Source organism: Callospermophilus lateralis, chromosome 2, assembly GCF_048772815.1.
Source record: "Callospermophilus lateralis isolate mCalLat2 chromosome 2, mCalLat2.hap1, whole genome shotgun sequence".
NCBI lineage: Eukaryota > Metazoa > Chordata > Mammalia > Rodentia > Sciuridae > Callospermophilus > Callospermophilus lateralis.
The window spans coordinates 166,326,450-166,342,976 of record NC_135306.1 but is presented as its reverse complement, the minus strand read 5'-3'; the positions used below and the strand labels follow the sequence as shown (position 1 = coordinate 166,342,976).

Below are 16,527 nucleotides of genomic sequence, written 5' to 3'. Positions count from 1 at the left end.
GATTTTCACTCAGTAGGGATGTGGGACATTGGCCTGATCCCTACAATGACTATGAGTTTGGCCAGGCAGAGATCTCCCCATATCAGTGAGGAGGACGCCAAAGCCTTGACAAAGGCCATGACCTGCTCAGAGCTGACCCACAGCTGGTAGGTGGCAGAACTAGTCTCCTGACTCCCAGTCCAGTGATCCTTTACTGCCTCCACCCTGGCACCATGGGGACACCGAGACAGACATGGTGGTGGATGGTGATGAATGAATGTGGCACATGCCATGTCCTCATCAGAGAGTTCCCCACCAGCTGTGTGATCTTGATCAATCCTCTGACCTCAGTTTCGCTATCAAGACCCTGTCAGTGTTGATAGGACACACCCCAACCATGTTCTTAGTGATTCCATGATTTCTTCCTGGAGCTTACCTGTTTGCAGAGGATGTAACCATTGGATTTTCCCAGGCATCAGGAGCCAGGGGCATTCTGGGAGGCTGGGCTCTGTCATGACTGAATCCTCAGCCACTCTGACCTGGCTATGAATCTCTCTGGGCAGCGGAAGGACGCACAGAGCACCCAGGGTGCCCGGGCCATCTGGCGGGCACTCTGCCATGCCTTCGGGAGGCGCCTGGTCCTGAGCAGCACTTTCCGTATCTTGGCTGACTTGCTGGGCTTTGCCGGGCCACTGTGCATCTTTGGGATTGTGGACCATCTTGGAAAGGAGAACCACGACTTCCAGCCCAAGGTAGGCTGCCCCTGGGGTAGGGAAGGGCACCCTTTAGAAGGCTTGTTTATCTCACAGCTGTCTACACAGCTGTGCATGAGATTGCAAGAGGCCATTGTGTACATGTGCACAAAGCCCTCAGCAACATCCCCCTGCAGAAGATGCTGTGTATCTGGTCAACCAAAATGCCAAGAGGTGAACTTGTGCTTCAAGAATCGCATGACACCTGGCTCTGCTTACCCCACCATCATTGCCATTAACTGCTCCTCTTGCGAAGTTAATCAGAAAGTTGCAGGAAGTTCATGTGTTTGCCCTGTGCCTAGAGCTCCTATGGTTTGTTATGTGTGTTATGTCCTGGTCCTCCTAATTGACTCAGAAAAAGTTTGCAGGACTCCGTCTTCTTCCATTCTGCTTCCCCTAGCTCTTGAAGTTCTGCAGGAGCATCTTGGAGACTGCTATCAGAGGGGAGGGATGAAGGAAGCCTCCATGGGTGGGGCTTTTTTCTCCTCAACTGCAAATTTCATTCAGAGTCCCCCCAGTTCTATTAAAATGTTGGACTTTTCCATTAAAGCTTCTCTTTAACAAAAGGTTCCATTGCTTAAACATACTTTAAACCCACTAGACTAGATGATGTCCAGTGGTCTTTCCATCTTCAAAGATGCTACAAATTGAAATGTTTTAGACAAAAGAGAGGAGAATTTTTTCTAGGGTTTATTTTCCCTGCTTGAGGGCCAATGGCACTTTGGGAGCGGAGGGGCACTTTATTCTTTTCAGCCACTTAGGTTCAGATGACCACAAAATGGAAAACTTCTCGCACCTTATAAGACTCAAGGTTTTCTTTTCTCTGTGAAGAAGTCATTACAACATTTTAACCCAGACAGTCCAAAAGTGATGCAGAGAATTAATAAGTAGGACTCTTAATAATTTAAGACACTCCTTGTGTAAAGTTAATTCATCTCACCAGTGCTAAACTTGCAGATTGCAGTTAATCCTCGGGAGGTTTATGTTAATTTTTCTGGAGATAGAATTAGTCAGCTGAGCATTCTTGGTTAGAAATATGAGATGTACCAAATCTATTTGTCTGATTTATTCAGCAAATATTTATTGAAAGCTATTGTGTACCAGACCTAGCTGGGGCTGTGAGAATATGGAATCACTGGTTAGGATGAGAACTGTTGACAACAGTAACACCCACTTAGTGGCTGCTTGATACATACCTCACTGTGCACAGGGGTCACCCATGTGTTATCTCATTGAATCTCTAAAAGAACCCTTTGGTTCTTTTGGGTTTCTTTTTTTAAAAAAACAGATGTATTGGGATATAATTACTATATCCATATCCATGAGATATGTATTTTTATCCCCATTTTACAGATCAGAAACTTGGGGTTCAGAGATGTTAAATAGCTTTCTCCGGGTCTTTAAGCTAGTTAGTAACAGAGTCAGGATTTGAATCCATAGTCTGGACACTTTCAATCAAGTTACTAAATTAACTGTTATCATCCAGCCATAAACTTTGGCTTCAAGGATTGTGAGGGAGAGAGAAATCTGAATAAAATATGTTTATGCTGTATGTTCCATATAACTATAAGGAGGATTACACATGAAACTGTGGGAAAAAGGAGTGACTAGTTCAGCCAGTGGTCATGACAGCTTCACAGAGGAGAGGTGTTTGAATGGGACCTTGACAGCAGTTGGACATATAGGGAAATTTCTTATTCAATTAATAGTGTGAGAATTCATTTTGCTTACTTAAACTTTGATGGATTTTGAGGTCTTTTCTGGCCTTTGGAGCCTTTGGTATTTACTTGGCCCAAAAAAGAAGGGGGAGTGGTCACTCTTCTTATTCACAGAAGTGTCAGCTTTAGTCTAACCATAAGCAACCCCAGAATACTCTCCATTGACAATCTTACAGCTACATGAAGCCAGTTGTTAATATTAGGGGGAAATGACAGGGGCCAGAGCCCTTATCAACTTGTTCACATCTTCCTCTTCTTCCTGTGTTTCCTAAAACCCTTGGAGAATTCTTCAAAGGTGGGAGTGCATAGCAGGATGTTCCAGAGATGGTGAGAACAGCACTTAAACTTTTAGTTCATCTGAGCATTACCTTTGCCATGTCTTTTTCTCTTTATTTATACACAAATCCTAGGATTTATTGCCCTCTCATTGGAATGTTCTTGTCCCAGTTCCTTATCAACACATAAATCCCTCGGACAGATGGCCCTGCCTCAATGGCAGCAGGCTTTATCAGATTTAATATTTGTTCCCTGCAGCTCAAATACAATCAGCAAATTTCCGACATAGAAACGAGAGTTGAAAGTAAATACACTCTCCAGCATCTGCAGAAAAGAGCGCTCAATGATGTGGTTGCCTGGGATATGGCTTGATTCTCATTCGGGCTTCTGAGTCCAGAAAATGGGGGAAAGGGGTCATTTACTGCGCTTATTTGGTTCATCTCCCTGCTTCCCAGCAGGTCTAATGCAGAGTCAGGTGCTTTTCTGGTCCTATGAACCTATGAAGAAGGAAGCCCCCTACTATATGCTGGGTGGTGAACAGTGACTGGGTGAGGAAGCCCCGCCTGAATCCATCCTACTGCAGTCTGCACAACCGGACACCCATTGTTTATTCCTTGTCAGTGGCAGCCCTGTCCTCTCCCCACTTCCAGGACACTCAGTTTGGCAAGACACACTTGGCACTTGGCATCCACACAGATGAACCTCTCTGACTTCTTTAGTTACTGTTATGACCTGACAGGTCGCTGATGCACCTTCCCCATCACTCCCTAGGGAAAGCTGGGATCCAGGCTGGACTCCGGCCACGATCTAGTTCTCTCCATCCCCCTCTCCTGCCCAACCCCCCACTCCCAATCTGTCACCTTGCCGCAGATGCCACTGATCTGGCTGGAGGGTGAGAGAATTGGATTCACGGAGAATTGCTGGTGTCTGAAACCTGCCAGCCCTGCTCGGGGCAGTCAGCTGAGCCAGAAAAAGAAAGAACAGTCTGGGTTGGACCTAAGGGCCAAACCTCAACAGCCTAAAAACCTCACTGGGCAAATGTGTAGGCTTGTGAATTGTGTGAGTGTGTTCCCGAATGAGCTCTCTTTATAGTTTTATATGTGTGTTCTCCTTTGTCCCTCAGAGTACCTTTCTCCCTGCCCCTTCTGTGTGTGTGTGTGTGTGTAGCATGTGTTTTCATCCCTGTTTGGGTAGCTATACTTTGGGCTATCACTATGGATATCTTTTTTTTTTAAATAATTTTTAGTTGTCAATGGACTTTATTTCATTTATTTATTTGTGGGGCTGAGAATCGAACCCAGTGTCTCACACATGATAGGCAGGCACTCTGCCAATGAGCCACCGCTCCAGCCCCCACTATGGGTATCTTAATGGACTTAAATGCATTGGTGTTGCTGTGACTTTGGGGTATCTGTGTAAACTGGCCTCTTTGCTGCTCTGGTTTGGAGTGCCCACCTTCACTCCATTGGCTCCTCCTCAGCCACCAAGACTCCGTTTCAATGCCATCTCCTCTAGGAAGCCTTCTGATTGAATTAGAATTTCCCCTTCTGTGCTTCTATCATACCCTGTGCTCCCACATCAAAGCACCCCTTGTCTCTTTCCAGCTTGACCCTGAATCTCCCAAGAGTTCAGACAGGAACTGCATTGAATGATCTCTATGTGCCTAGCACCCAGCTTCCTGCTTGACCTTCAGGAGACACTGGGAAAATCAATTCTGCAATGAATAATAAATCCTCGCAGTAAACTCTCTGAAGTATACCCTTTTTTTTTTTTTTACGTTTATTTTATTTATTGTTTTATGTGGTGTTGAGGATCAAACCCAGGGCCCCAAATGTGCTAGGTGAACGCTCTACCACTGAGCCACTACCCCAGCCCCTGAAGTATACCCTTGATGGGCTTATTTTATAGGTGAGGATACAGATTCAGAGAGGTCAAGAATTTACCTAAGGACACAATGGCTAATGTATGATGAGCTGGGATTCAAACTAAGATATGGATGACCTCCAGGTCCAGGCTCTTGAGGACAATGTCAGATATTCTGTGGGCCATCAAAGATAGTTTTGAGTTTTTTCCCCAGGGCTTCCCAGATGAAAACTCACCTTTTGACCCCTGCCAAAATAGAAAGCAAGAACCTGAGTGACCATCTTTAAGCTCCAGAACACACAGAAGGGGACAATTCCAATCATACCTCTGTCCAAGAGGACAACGGGGTCAGAACCATAGAGGCGGGAGTCCTGAATTCTGGTTCCACCTCTGCAACTAATCCTCATTATGCTCTTCAGCAGTCACTTACATTCTGTAGGTCTCAACTGCCAAATGGGGACGTGTGCAACAACTTCTGTAGAAAGTCCATGGGGCATAAAGATCAGAAGCTTTGGTTAATTTTAAAAAGTATTTATTTTCCAGGGAAAAGCCCTGGAAACAAACATAGCTTCTTCCCTGAGAGCATGTGAAAATGCAAAACTAGGACATACCGCTTCCAGAGATTTTATCTGCCACGAATGTCAAGCTGTGGTCCTTGGTCTTTTCTCTCCAGCTGTGGGGCCTTCAGGGTGCTGGCCAGTGTACTCACACCCCTTGTCTCAGGGCTCTCTTCCCACTAGGCAGAACCCCACCTCTTGGCTAGCCTGTTTCCTACTTCTTAACCAAAACCTAGGTATTCCAGGTTCCATCCCTTTGAAACTGTCTCTTTTTTGAATTAAAAAATATTTATTAGAGCATTATAATTATACTTAGTATTTGGGATCATTTTGACAAAATCACATGTGCAAAGAATTGGACTTCCATCCCCATGCCCCACTTTCCTCCCCTCCTCCCTCCCCATATTCTCCCTTCCCTTCTCTTCTAAACTTCCTTTCTTCTACATATACATAAAGGTGAAATTCCCTTTGGTACCTTTATATATGAATATAACATATTTTGTTAAATTCATTCCATTTTCTTTCCCTTTTCCTTTCCTTCCTCCCTCCCTCTCATTCTCCTTCTACCCCACTGATCTTCCCTGTATCCTTATGATATCCAATCCCTTCCTCTACTGCCCTCTTTCCTTTATTTTGTTCTGGCTTCCGCATCTGAGAGAAAACATTCAACTCCTAATTTTCTGAGTCTTTCTTATTTCACTTAGCATGATGTTCTCCATTTCCATCCGTTTACCAGCAAATGCTCTTATTTCATTTTTCTTATGGCTGAGAAACACTCCGTTGTGTATGCATACCACATTCTCTTGATCCTTTCATCTACTGACAGGCATCTAGATTGATTCCATAGTTTGGCTATTAGGAAATGAGCTGCTCTAAACATTGAAGTGACTGAATTACTATTGTACGCTGATTTTAATTCTTCAGGATAAAATCGAGGTGTGGGATAGCTGGGTCATATGGTGGTTCCATTCCTAGTGTTTTGAGGAGTCTCCGCACTGCAGTCCCACCGACAGTGTAAGCGTGGACCTTCTTCCCCACATCCTCACCAGCAGTTATTACTCCTCATGTTCTTAATAATTGCCATTCCAGCTCGAGTGAGAACTCTTAGTGTTGAAACTGTCTCCTTCAAGAGACAATGACGACAATGTCAGATATTCTGTGGTCAAAAAAGATAGTTTTAGGGTTTTTCCCAGGGCTTCCCAGATGGAAAACTCACCTTTTGACCCCTGTAAAAATAGAAAGCAAGAACCGAAGTGACCATCTTTAAGCTCCAAAGCACACAGAAGGGGACAATTCCAGTCATCCCTCTGTATGATCATGACCTAATGACTCACACCGGAGCAAGATTGTCATTTTTTTTTCCCTTCTAAATGGGTCACAAAATTCTTGACCCACAGAAATTTGTTGCTGTTGTTGTTTTTTGCGGGAGAGGCCTAAGGTGTGTTTTAGGGGAGAGAAGAACCAAGATTTTGCCTTTAGAGCCGCCATAGAGAATTTGTTGCTTTTTAAAAGTGTACAAATATTGAGGACCACTCTCAATCTAGCCAACACGTGTGCTCAGCTGACCTCTCCTGCCCTCACTCTTCAGCCTGTGAGTCTCTTCGTTGCTGTGACACAGCACATATGGCGTTCCATGCTGTTCAAGAGCTCTCCTGCTGATGGGTAGTCTTGGGTGCACTGTGTTCCCATGAATATCATAATGTCCCCAACCATTCCCAAAGGCTAGACATTTGTGTGAGGTTTGTATCTCCTCTTACCCTAATTTAGAGACAAACAACTATTTCCTTATGTTAAATTAGTTCCCTTGGGACAATGCCCATGAAGTGTTTTGTTGTTTTAAAATAATGGATTCTACTGTCCAGAGCTGGGTCTCTGTAAAGGCTTGGTGGAACAGAAAATTCCCAGGGCATGTTAAATAGGCCTGGGTGTCCTGAGCCAGGCACCTGTCAGGGATTGACTCAGGGTAAATGGGCTGGATGAGGCTTAGGTGGTGGGTCTCTGTTAATGTCTTGAGATCACACCGATTCATATCCATATGTTGTCTCCTGACCCGCATGTGGCCTGGGCACAGCCATTTAACCATGCTGAGACTCCATTTCCTCATGCGCAAAATGGGGCCAGATGATGGTACCTTTCTCATGAAGCATTGTGAGAATGAAGTCTACACCTGACCCTATTGCCTGCCCCTTCTTCCCTTGTAAAATCGAGTCTCTCCTCTGTGGCCTAATTTTAAGGTCCCTTTTGCTGCCACCAACTCATCTTTGCCATTCTACCTTCTACCTCCTGCCTCTGTCTTTCCCTCTGGTTCATAAGTAAATAGGACAGAGATCCCAGAGGTCCATCCATGGTAGGGCCTTTGTCTGGTGTCTTGCATATATCCCTCAGTGGTCTCCCTGTGTCTTTTTCCTGTTCCCTCAACAGAGAGAGACCCCATCCCTCCAAGCTAAGAGGTACATCTATAAGCAAGACCAGACAGTTTCAGAGAGCAATGAGAGCTGGTTTGGAGTGCCCCTCTTAAACCAAGAGTGGGGTCTTTCTGCCATCAGGAAGCTCTATAGCCAAGATCCAGGAATTTCTGGATCCAGGAATTTCTCCACTGAGAGCCCTGCCCCACTCAGCTTGATCCTGGCTGGGGACATGCCCTTGTGCTCCTTCTCATCACTATATTCTTTTCTTTTTTACCCTGCAGCAGCTCCCACACCCTTCCAAATAGCATGCAAAGTTCAGGGCAGAGTCTCAGGAAGGGGACAGTTCTGTCTTCGTGGAAATATTGATGTGCATCGGCTGGAGAGGGATAAACTTATCAAGATCAAAGTTTTCCTGGGAGCTAGTGATGCTGAATTTGGAAACAGACACACTGTTGTTCTGTGTATCTTTAGCAACAAAGGCAAAATGTTTTCCTTCACTGGGTATTATCTGAAATCTTGCTAAAAGTGCAGAGAAAGAACCTCCATTTGAAAGGAGGGGTCCTGGGAACCCACAGCTGGGCCCGCAGGGGCTTAGATCTGAAATCTTTTTAGTCTATTGTAAGCACTGAGTTCCCATCTTTCCCCCGGGAGCATCACAGTGCCAGGTTTCCCACTGGTCTTTTCTGCCCAGAAGTTACCGCACAACAGGCTGTTGGTAAGTAGGGGACAAGGCAGATGCTGATTGCATTTCTGCAGCAGAGAACACATCATGGGATTTGCTCTAACAGTTCTGGATTTGGCTTCTCTGTGATTTGCTCTATTTATTCTTGTTCCATTCAGAGTCATCTCTCCTGGGCCACAATGCCGAGAATCATATTTATGGGTCTGAGATTAGAACTAGGCCTCATTCTCTTCCGCCAAGTGGAAGATGAGGAGGGTACAAGCTGCCCTCCTTGTAGTTAGCAGAACGTATAGTTGGACTTACCAGTCGGATTTTTCACTCATAAACAATTGCACAAGGCTTTGCAAGCAAGGGGTCTTTTACTAATCACGGCCATGATGGCGCAGGGATACATACTGATGTTGTCATTTTGCTGGCAATGGCACTACCTCTGAACATTCTTTTCCAACAGACACAATTCCTCGGAGTTTATTTTGTCTCATCCCAAGAGTTCCTTGCTAATGCCTACGTCTTAGCCGTGCTTCTGTTCCTTGCCCTCCTACTGCAAAGGACATTTCTACAAGCATCCTACTATGTGGCCATTGAAACTGGAATTAACTTGAGGGGAGCAATACAGGTACTTGGATGATGATTTTTTTTTTCACTTCACAATAAGAACTGCATTGTTTGCTCAAGAAAAACTCTGCTGTGAATTTATATCTGTTGCCTTTCATTAGTGTTTGGAAATAATGATTAGGAAAGCAGTATGGGATAATGAAAAGTGGGAACTGGGCCATGTAGTAAGTACTTCTGGCTCTGGTTCTGCCTTGGACTAGACCTGGGATGTCCACTGCTCAGCCCTTGGGCCTCTGTACCCTTGAACGTGGCAGACATCACCCATCAGTCAATCATGGCATTCTTGCTGAGTGCAGACGCAACCTCAGAATCGTTCTCTGGGTGCTGTTCCAGTGCTACCAAATAATCTTCTTTGGGTGCAAAAACAGATATGTGTTAGACATGGAAGATCTACCTAGCCTCTACTAAGATCTATTTGAGCTCTTAAATCTGGGGTCACTAATGAGAGAGACTTGTCAGTCTGATGTGTCATTTAAGTGTAAACTCTTGGTCCTGCCTTCTGTGGATTTCTTCTCAGAGTTGCTGGGAAGGATCATCAAAGCCAGGGAGGATTCAAGGCCCCTTTGAAGATGGTGGTGATAAGGGTACTTCAGGCCACAGTGTTTCCATTAGAATTCTGATTCAGTGTTTGGAAAGAGAACCCTCCCTCTAGGAGAGTAGTTTAAAGAGAACAGGAGTTTGTTAATTTTTCACATTTAGTCAGAACGGATACAGCAGCTACACAATCATCTGAGACCACGTGTGCTGCTTGCTCCCTTTGTGCAATGGGGAGAGTGGACAGCCAAATGATTCTGCCATACACAGTGATTCCATGAAGTTGTAGTAAAATCCCAAAGCCACCTAATCCTTCAAAAATGTCCTTCAGAATCAGTAACATTGACTGGTCCTGTGAGAGCTAGGATCAGAGGCTCTGTTGAAAAGGGACTGAGAGAAAGGTACATTCTGGACTGGAGAGAGTATCAGGGACTGAACCCTGGCTATCTTGGTGTCATTGTATAATACAAAACCTGAACAGCTATACAGGAAGCACTGTCCACCTCCACTGGATTTTCATGGAGAAAACAAAGTATTTCTTTAGGACATCACCATATAAGAATGGTGGAAAGTGCCCAGGAAAATCTAAGATCTTCTGAGATTTGGGGACTTCAAAGCTAAGAATAATCAAACTGTTGCTCAGTTTAGAAAATCTCTCCAAAAATCCCAGCCTCTGCTCAGACCCCTTGAGTGACAGACAGACTTGTACAACTGCAACCAATTTTGTGGTTGGATAGTTTTGTGATTAAATCTATTTTCTGTTTGTATGTCATAAATCACACCAGCCCAGAATTTTCCAATTACACTAAAAGAGCCAAAAGTGGCTTCTTAATGTATTAGCATGTAATTGTTTTTATCAAACCGAATCTTTTGCATTAATAAGAGAGACTGATCTGTATGCCACAAAAAAGAAAATACTGGCATTTATCATGGAAACTAATTAGAAAATAGAAAACCTTCTTCCCCTCAGAGATTTCCAGAAAATTATTTACAGAGAATTTACATTCATAGATGAGAGTCTGTTTCTTCATGAGTTTGAGGATAGCCATATTTTTTGCATGAAAAGTTATTATGTGAAATTCCTGAATTATATATAATTTTTAAAAATATATACTGGCTCTCAGTTGGTGTGCAATTTTATGTGTCCTGGCCTTTACTTAATAGTGCTTTACTTGACAGTTGACTCTGTGTGCCCATTTCATTGAAACTGGTTGATTATCCTTTAAGACCCTATCTCACATAACCTAGGAAGTACACAGATTTGTCCAAAAATATCATTGTCCTTATTTTAAACCTTACCCATGATGCCTATCAATTCCCAGACATAGAGTAGCTTTCTCCTTTAAGAAAACATGATCCTCCACCCCCCAAAATCCTGAGTTTATAAAAAGATGAATTAAAGACTAGGAGTCCACTTTACAGCAAGATGCACAATAGAATTGCATTTGAGAGGAGGCATCCCTAGGACACTTAAGACGGAAATCACTTTTTCCTTGTTCAAGAGCACATAGCCTGAAAATTGCAATCTTTCTGGGAGGCACACTCACTCAGCACATAAAGCTGTTAGACGCAGAGCTCATGGGAAACCTTTACCACGGCTTTTCCCTGACAGCCCCATGCCGGTCCTGGAGTGGCTGGAGTGCAGGATGGTGCTGGGAGTGACTAGCTAGCATTCATGGTCATGTCTCACATCCGCTCTTCCAAGACTGACTTGATCCCAGAGTGTGTTGCTGCCCCAGGGTGGACAAGGCCACATTGTAGCAGGCAGCTCCCCACTTCATCATTTTTATGGCTTTGAAATGTGTTCTCCACTGGCCCCTGGTAAATCAAGAGTACAGCTGGACACAAAGATCTGCTTTTAAGATTTAAGAGCCAATTAAGTCCTGTAGCTCAAGGGAGAAACCTTGCTTGCTGGAAAGGAGCTCCCGGCATCCTCATTTCATTGCTCCTTCCCTGACTGACTTGATCTGTAACTAAGCCCTTTCCCTCTCTGAGCCTTTAGTTGCCTTGTTTGTAAAACTAGAATGGGAACACAGGCCCCTTACATAACTGCTCTAAGGCTGCATGGTGAACCCTTGCACATTCCAGAACTGTCGCATTTGGACTGGTGAACAGGATGGTGATGATGATGAGTGTGAAATATTCTGCTCTTGCTTCTAGACCAAGATTTATAATAAAATTATGCACCTGTCCACCTCCAACCTGTCCATGGGGGAAATGACTGCTGGGCAGATCTGCAACCTGGTGGCCATCGACACCAACCAACTCATGTGGTTTTTCTTCTTGTGCCCAAACCTCTGGGCTATGCCAGTACAGGTATTGAATGTGTGCTTGGGGGATGGGGGTGGCAGCAGGACATAAAACCATGATCTGCTGGCATGTGTCTAGTTTCTAGGCACTCACCATTTTCCATTCTGTTTGCCTGTATCTGTTACTCCTTAGGATCCCCTTGAGGTGTACCCCTTGGTCCCTTTAGTATCTCAAACATTGCAAGTTAACCATCTCTTAATAATCAGAGATGGCTGTGTCATTAAGACTTTGAAACTACAGCCAACTTTAAATAAACTGTATAATAATCACATGTGGAACATTTCTACAGACACTAAAAGTTATGTTATAACAAAGTGCTTAATTACACTACAAAATTATCCTGATGTATCTTTATTTATTTAGGTACTGGAGATTGAACCCAGAAGTGTTTTACCACTGAGCTACATTTCCAGCACTTTTTACTTTCTATTTTAGGACAGGGTTTTGCTAAATTTCTGAGGCTCAAATTTGCAATCCTTCTGCCTCAACCTCCCAAGTCACTAGGATTATGATGTATCTTTAAACAAAAAAAAAAAGAAAAAGAAGTTACAAAATAGTATGTGCAGTAGGCTTCCTACTAAACTGAATATGTATGTGTATATATATATATATATATATATATATATATATATATATATATACAATATATATATTGCACAAAGTCAATCAGAAGAAGGAAGTGGAAGTCCCCAAGATAGGATTACAAGTGATTTTTGTTTTCTTTATTTGTTTCTAAACTCTTCAATAAGTGCGTATTATTTTTGGAAATTAAAAATGTGAAATGTTTTGAAACTGGACAATTTCCAGCACTGGCCCAGGAGCAGACACATCCTTCCTGGATGTTAGTAGGAGAATCCTCCTTACTTGATCCTGGCCTCTTACACCCTCTTATCTCTGGAGTTGTTCCTCCATGGAATCTGATATCTGTCATGGGAATGAATTTTCACTTTGCTGCTCAGACCAGAAACTTAAATCCCAGACCCATTTCCAGAGAAGATTCAGGGTTCACAGGATTGGCCTAGTGTAGAAGGTGTCTGGACTTGGATGAGACAGGCTCTGAAAATACTTAGCTTCCCTGAGCCTTGGTTTTCCCATATGTGAAAGGGGAACAATTCCTACTCTCTGTAGTTACAATGATGGTTCAGTTAGATAATGTAGGTAAACACCAAGCAGAGTACCCAGCAGTGGTCACTTGCAACACTAGATCCCTTGACATCTAAGTGTTTGCTATGAGTGAGGCTTTATCAGAATCCATTGGTTCTTGGAATACAGATTGCATAAACCTTAATCTTAAGTGGAGTGTATTGGTCCTCCTTGCTGTAAAACGTAGAATTAAAATATATTAAAGTAAAATAGAAGCAGCAACTCACACAGGGAGACAGCTAGAGAAGACACAACATAGGGCAGGAGGAACAGCTGTCTATGCAGTCACCATTACTACAAATGCATGCCCAGATTGCCCTGCTCCCCTTTGCCAAGAAGGAGCAATGACTGCAAAAGCACAAAAGGGCCTGGAGAGCTCATCTAATGTAGTCACCAGCTTTTTACCCACAAGTTCTTTCTGTTGTGTCCCCTTGAACAACCTGTTTTATAAAATTTCATCCACTGAACCTGCTACATTACCGTTACTAGTATGTATGGTATTTATTGCATGTACATCATTGCTCAGAGTACTAGCTGGTGACTGTGCTGGCCCTGTTCCAGGCCCTCTCATTTGTGTAATTGAAACCTTTCACACAAGAGAGGGGGCAGAGACTTTTATCTGCACTACTTAATTACTTTGCATATTTATCATGAAATAGAATGTGATTTCTGATTTGTTATTGTTTGAGGTGGCTTTTGCTCTGTTGCCCAAGCTGGCCCCAAGCTCCTAAACTTCCTCAGCCTCCCAAGTATAGGCATACACCACTACACTTGGTTGATTTTTCATTTTTAATTAATCAACACTATAACCTTTGCCACTTAAAGATTTGGCCAGCATACAGGAGTTACTGTTGACTGTTGAGAGCTGGGGAGGTAGCTCAGTGGTAGAGTGTCTGCCTAGAGTGTACAGGACCCTGGATTCGATCCCCAGCACCACCCTTCAAAAAAGAGTAGATATCATTTCAGCCCCAAGGCAAGGAAACAGCCTGGCCAGGATTCTCCGGCAACCTGGTTGCCACAGAGCACAAGAGGCTTTTTGTAATATTGCAGTTAGCTCCTTTTCCCCTTCCCTTTGTGAGTCCCAAGGGTTCTCCTAGTGCATAATCTGTTTGTTTTTTTTTTTTTTTTTTTTTTTTGGTAACACGCTTTTAAAAAAATTAACAGCTTTGTAGAGATATAATTCACCTACTTAAAATGATACAATTCAGTGGATTTTTGTATAATCACAGAGTTGTGCAACCATCACAAATTTAGAACATTTTCATACCCCAAAAAGAAACCTGTCCGCATTGGCAGTCTACTCATCCCAGCCCCCAGTTCTAGGCAACCACTCTTCTACATATACTTTTCAAATTCTATTTCTCGGAAAGAAAAGAATTTTATTCACACATGTGCATGCAATTTTAGGGGCTGTCCCCTGACATGCCTCAAGGTTAAGGAACTCAGCCATGGTAGAAACCTGTTTCCTCATTCCATATGTATCTGAAGCCCAGAGAGGGCAAGGGTCTAAGGCCACATAGGGAACCAATAACAGCACATTACCAACATATCTCCTTTCTGTGGTTCCCTTGTGACAGGGCCCCCATGAGATCTTTATTTTTTTTTAAAGAAAGGTTATCCACCTTGAATTGATCTCCCACTTCATGCAAGGTACTATTTTTGGTGCCTATTGTAGAGGTTCATTTAATCTTTATGACAGTCCAGTGAAGTAGGCATTATAATCACCATTTTAAAGATGAAGACTTTCTGAGACTCAGAGAGGTTAGTTAATTTGCCCAAGATTGCACAACTGATAAGTGCTGGGGTTGCACTATAACTCAGGGCCAAAGACCCCAGAGACTGTGATCTCCCCACTACAGTAGATACTTTATAACCTGTGAATAGGAGACGGAATAGCCCTTTAATTTCTAATACTTGCTTTGCACACCTGGAATTAGTGATTTCTGTTATTATCTCCCAAGAGGGCCATTCCAACCACTGTAGAAGAACGGAATGGACCAAGGAGTCTAGGAAGTACAGGGGAGGAGGGGGCATAGAAGCATCAGAAGGAGCCTAGGAGCAATAGCTGTAGCCCTAGCTCCTGCCCCAGTCACTGCCAGTCCCTTGGAGGTGGTGTGGGTACAGACACTGGCCCCCAACAGGTACTTTATTAGTGGCTCAGGGTGCCCTGAGAAGGTTTCTCAGTGTCTGGCATAAGCCCAGTGGCCAAAGAACAGCCGAACTGCCTACTTATGAGAACAGCTCATGTGGCAATGGACTGGATGTGGGAAAACTTTCCAGGTGGATGACAGGGTGGGCCTGGCCAGGGTAGGAGGTTCATCTCCTAACGTGGCCCTCTGCCCATCTGTGCCAGCATATAACATCAGTTAATCCCTGGGAGGCAGGTGATGATGGATCAATTCAGAACCTCTCAGACACCTGCTAATGCAGGAGACTTTCTGTGATTAACGGAAATTGCAGAACTGCCACCTACTCCAACCTTAGGGTGGTGCAGGGAGCTCAATGCTAGTCTTGTGCAGGGCTCAGGGACTGCAGAGCCAACTCAGGTGACGTTTTATCCTTCTTTTTTCTTTTCAACCAAGGAAGCTAGCACATCTGTTCTAAAGTATGCCCTGTATTTCTAAACGAAGTGCCTGCCTTTAATGGCTACCTGGGAAACTGTCATCTTGGTGCTTTGGAGACTGGTGAGAATGATTTACACTTCTCATAAATATTCACAAGCAGGCAGTCATTTACATAAATCTAGAAACAATGGATTCTCTTATCAAAGAATATCTGCCAGCTTCACTAAAAATTTAAAGAGACCAAAAGCATAAGAGTGAAAAACAGTCTCTTGCACCAAGGGCTGGTTTCGTCTGCATCATGGATGCTGCAATTTTGTCCTTTTGTTCAGGGATCACCTTTTTCCAATGAGAGTAAAATGTCAGCCTCAGTATCCAGCACACAGAACAAAACATGCTGTCATGCTCCCGGTGCAGTATCAGCTCAGACCCTTCCATCAGGAAAGTAGGCTTGAGAGTGAGGCAGCCTTGCAGGTAATGCAGTTAGTTACCAGCCCAGAAATGGCCCATGTGAGAGCCCATCATGTTGATCCTTCCTTCTGAAAGTGCTTTGTCACACATCCTCCCATGCCCCACTCTCTTCCCAAGACCTTTTGGGAACTTGGGCACCAAGGCCTGTCCCACTGTAGTGAACTGGGGAGGGGAATTTTGTCCCCTAGCAGGGCAGCCTCCAGGTCAGAGAACTCATCCTGTCACCCTCCCCCAGATCATCGTGGGTGTGATTCTCCTTTACTACATCCTTGGGGTCAGTGCCTTAATTGGAGCAGCTGTCATCATTCTACTGGCCCCTGTCCAGTACTTTGTGGCCACCAAACTCTCCCAAGCCCAGCGGAGCACACTGGTAAGTGTCCAAAGGTCCCCTTCCCCACCCTTCCTCAATGTCTGTTTCCTCCCCTACCCTGACATCAGCGGGTCCCCTCTTCCACACCCACACTGTCATTGACCTTGGGTAGGACACTTCACTTGTAGGCTTCAGCTTCTGTATCTGTGGAATGGGATTAAAGGAAAGGGCAGATGGGCTGGGGATGTGGCTCAAGCGGTAGCGCGCTCGCCTGGCATGCGTGCGGCCCGGGTTCGATCCTCAGCACCACATACCAACAAAGATGTTGTGTCCGCCGAAATCTAAAGA

At 44.1% G+C, this 16,527-nt stretch overlaps 1 protein-coding gene across 9 annotated transcripts in view; it reads left to right on the top strand.

Annotated features, from left to right (window-relative positions):
- Abcc8 (ATP binding cassette subfamily C member 8) overlaps positions 1-16,527 on the top strand; it is a 73,955-nt gene that overhangs the window by 12,496 nt on the left and 44,932 nt on the right. For all 9 annotated transcript variants that reach the window (XM_076844242.2, XM_076844241.2, XM_076844240.2 and 6 more), the window contains exons 6-9: positions 543-731; positions 8,687-8,851; positions 11,545-11,700; positions 16,105-16,239. In XM_076844242.2, coding sequence (XP_076700357.1) covers positions 543-731; positions 8,687-8,851; positions 11,545-11,700; positions 16,105-16,239 — 645 coding nt within the window. The remainder of the gene's footprint in view (positions 1-542; positions 732-8,686; positions 8,852-11,544; positions 11,701-16,104; positions 16,240-16,527) is intronic.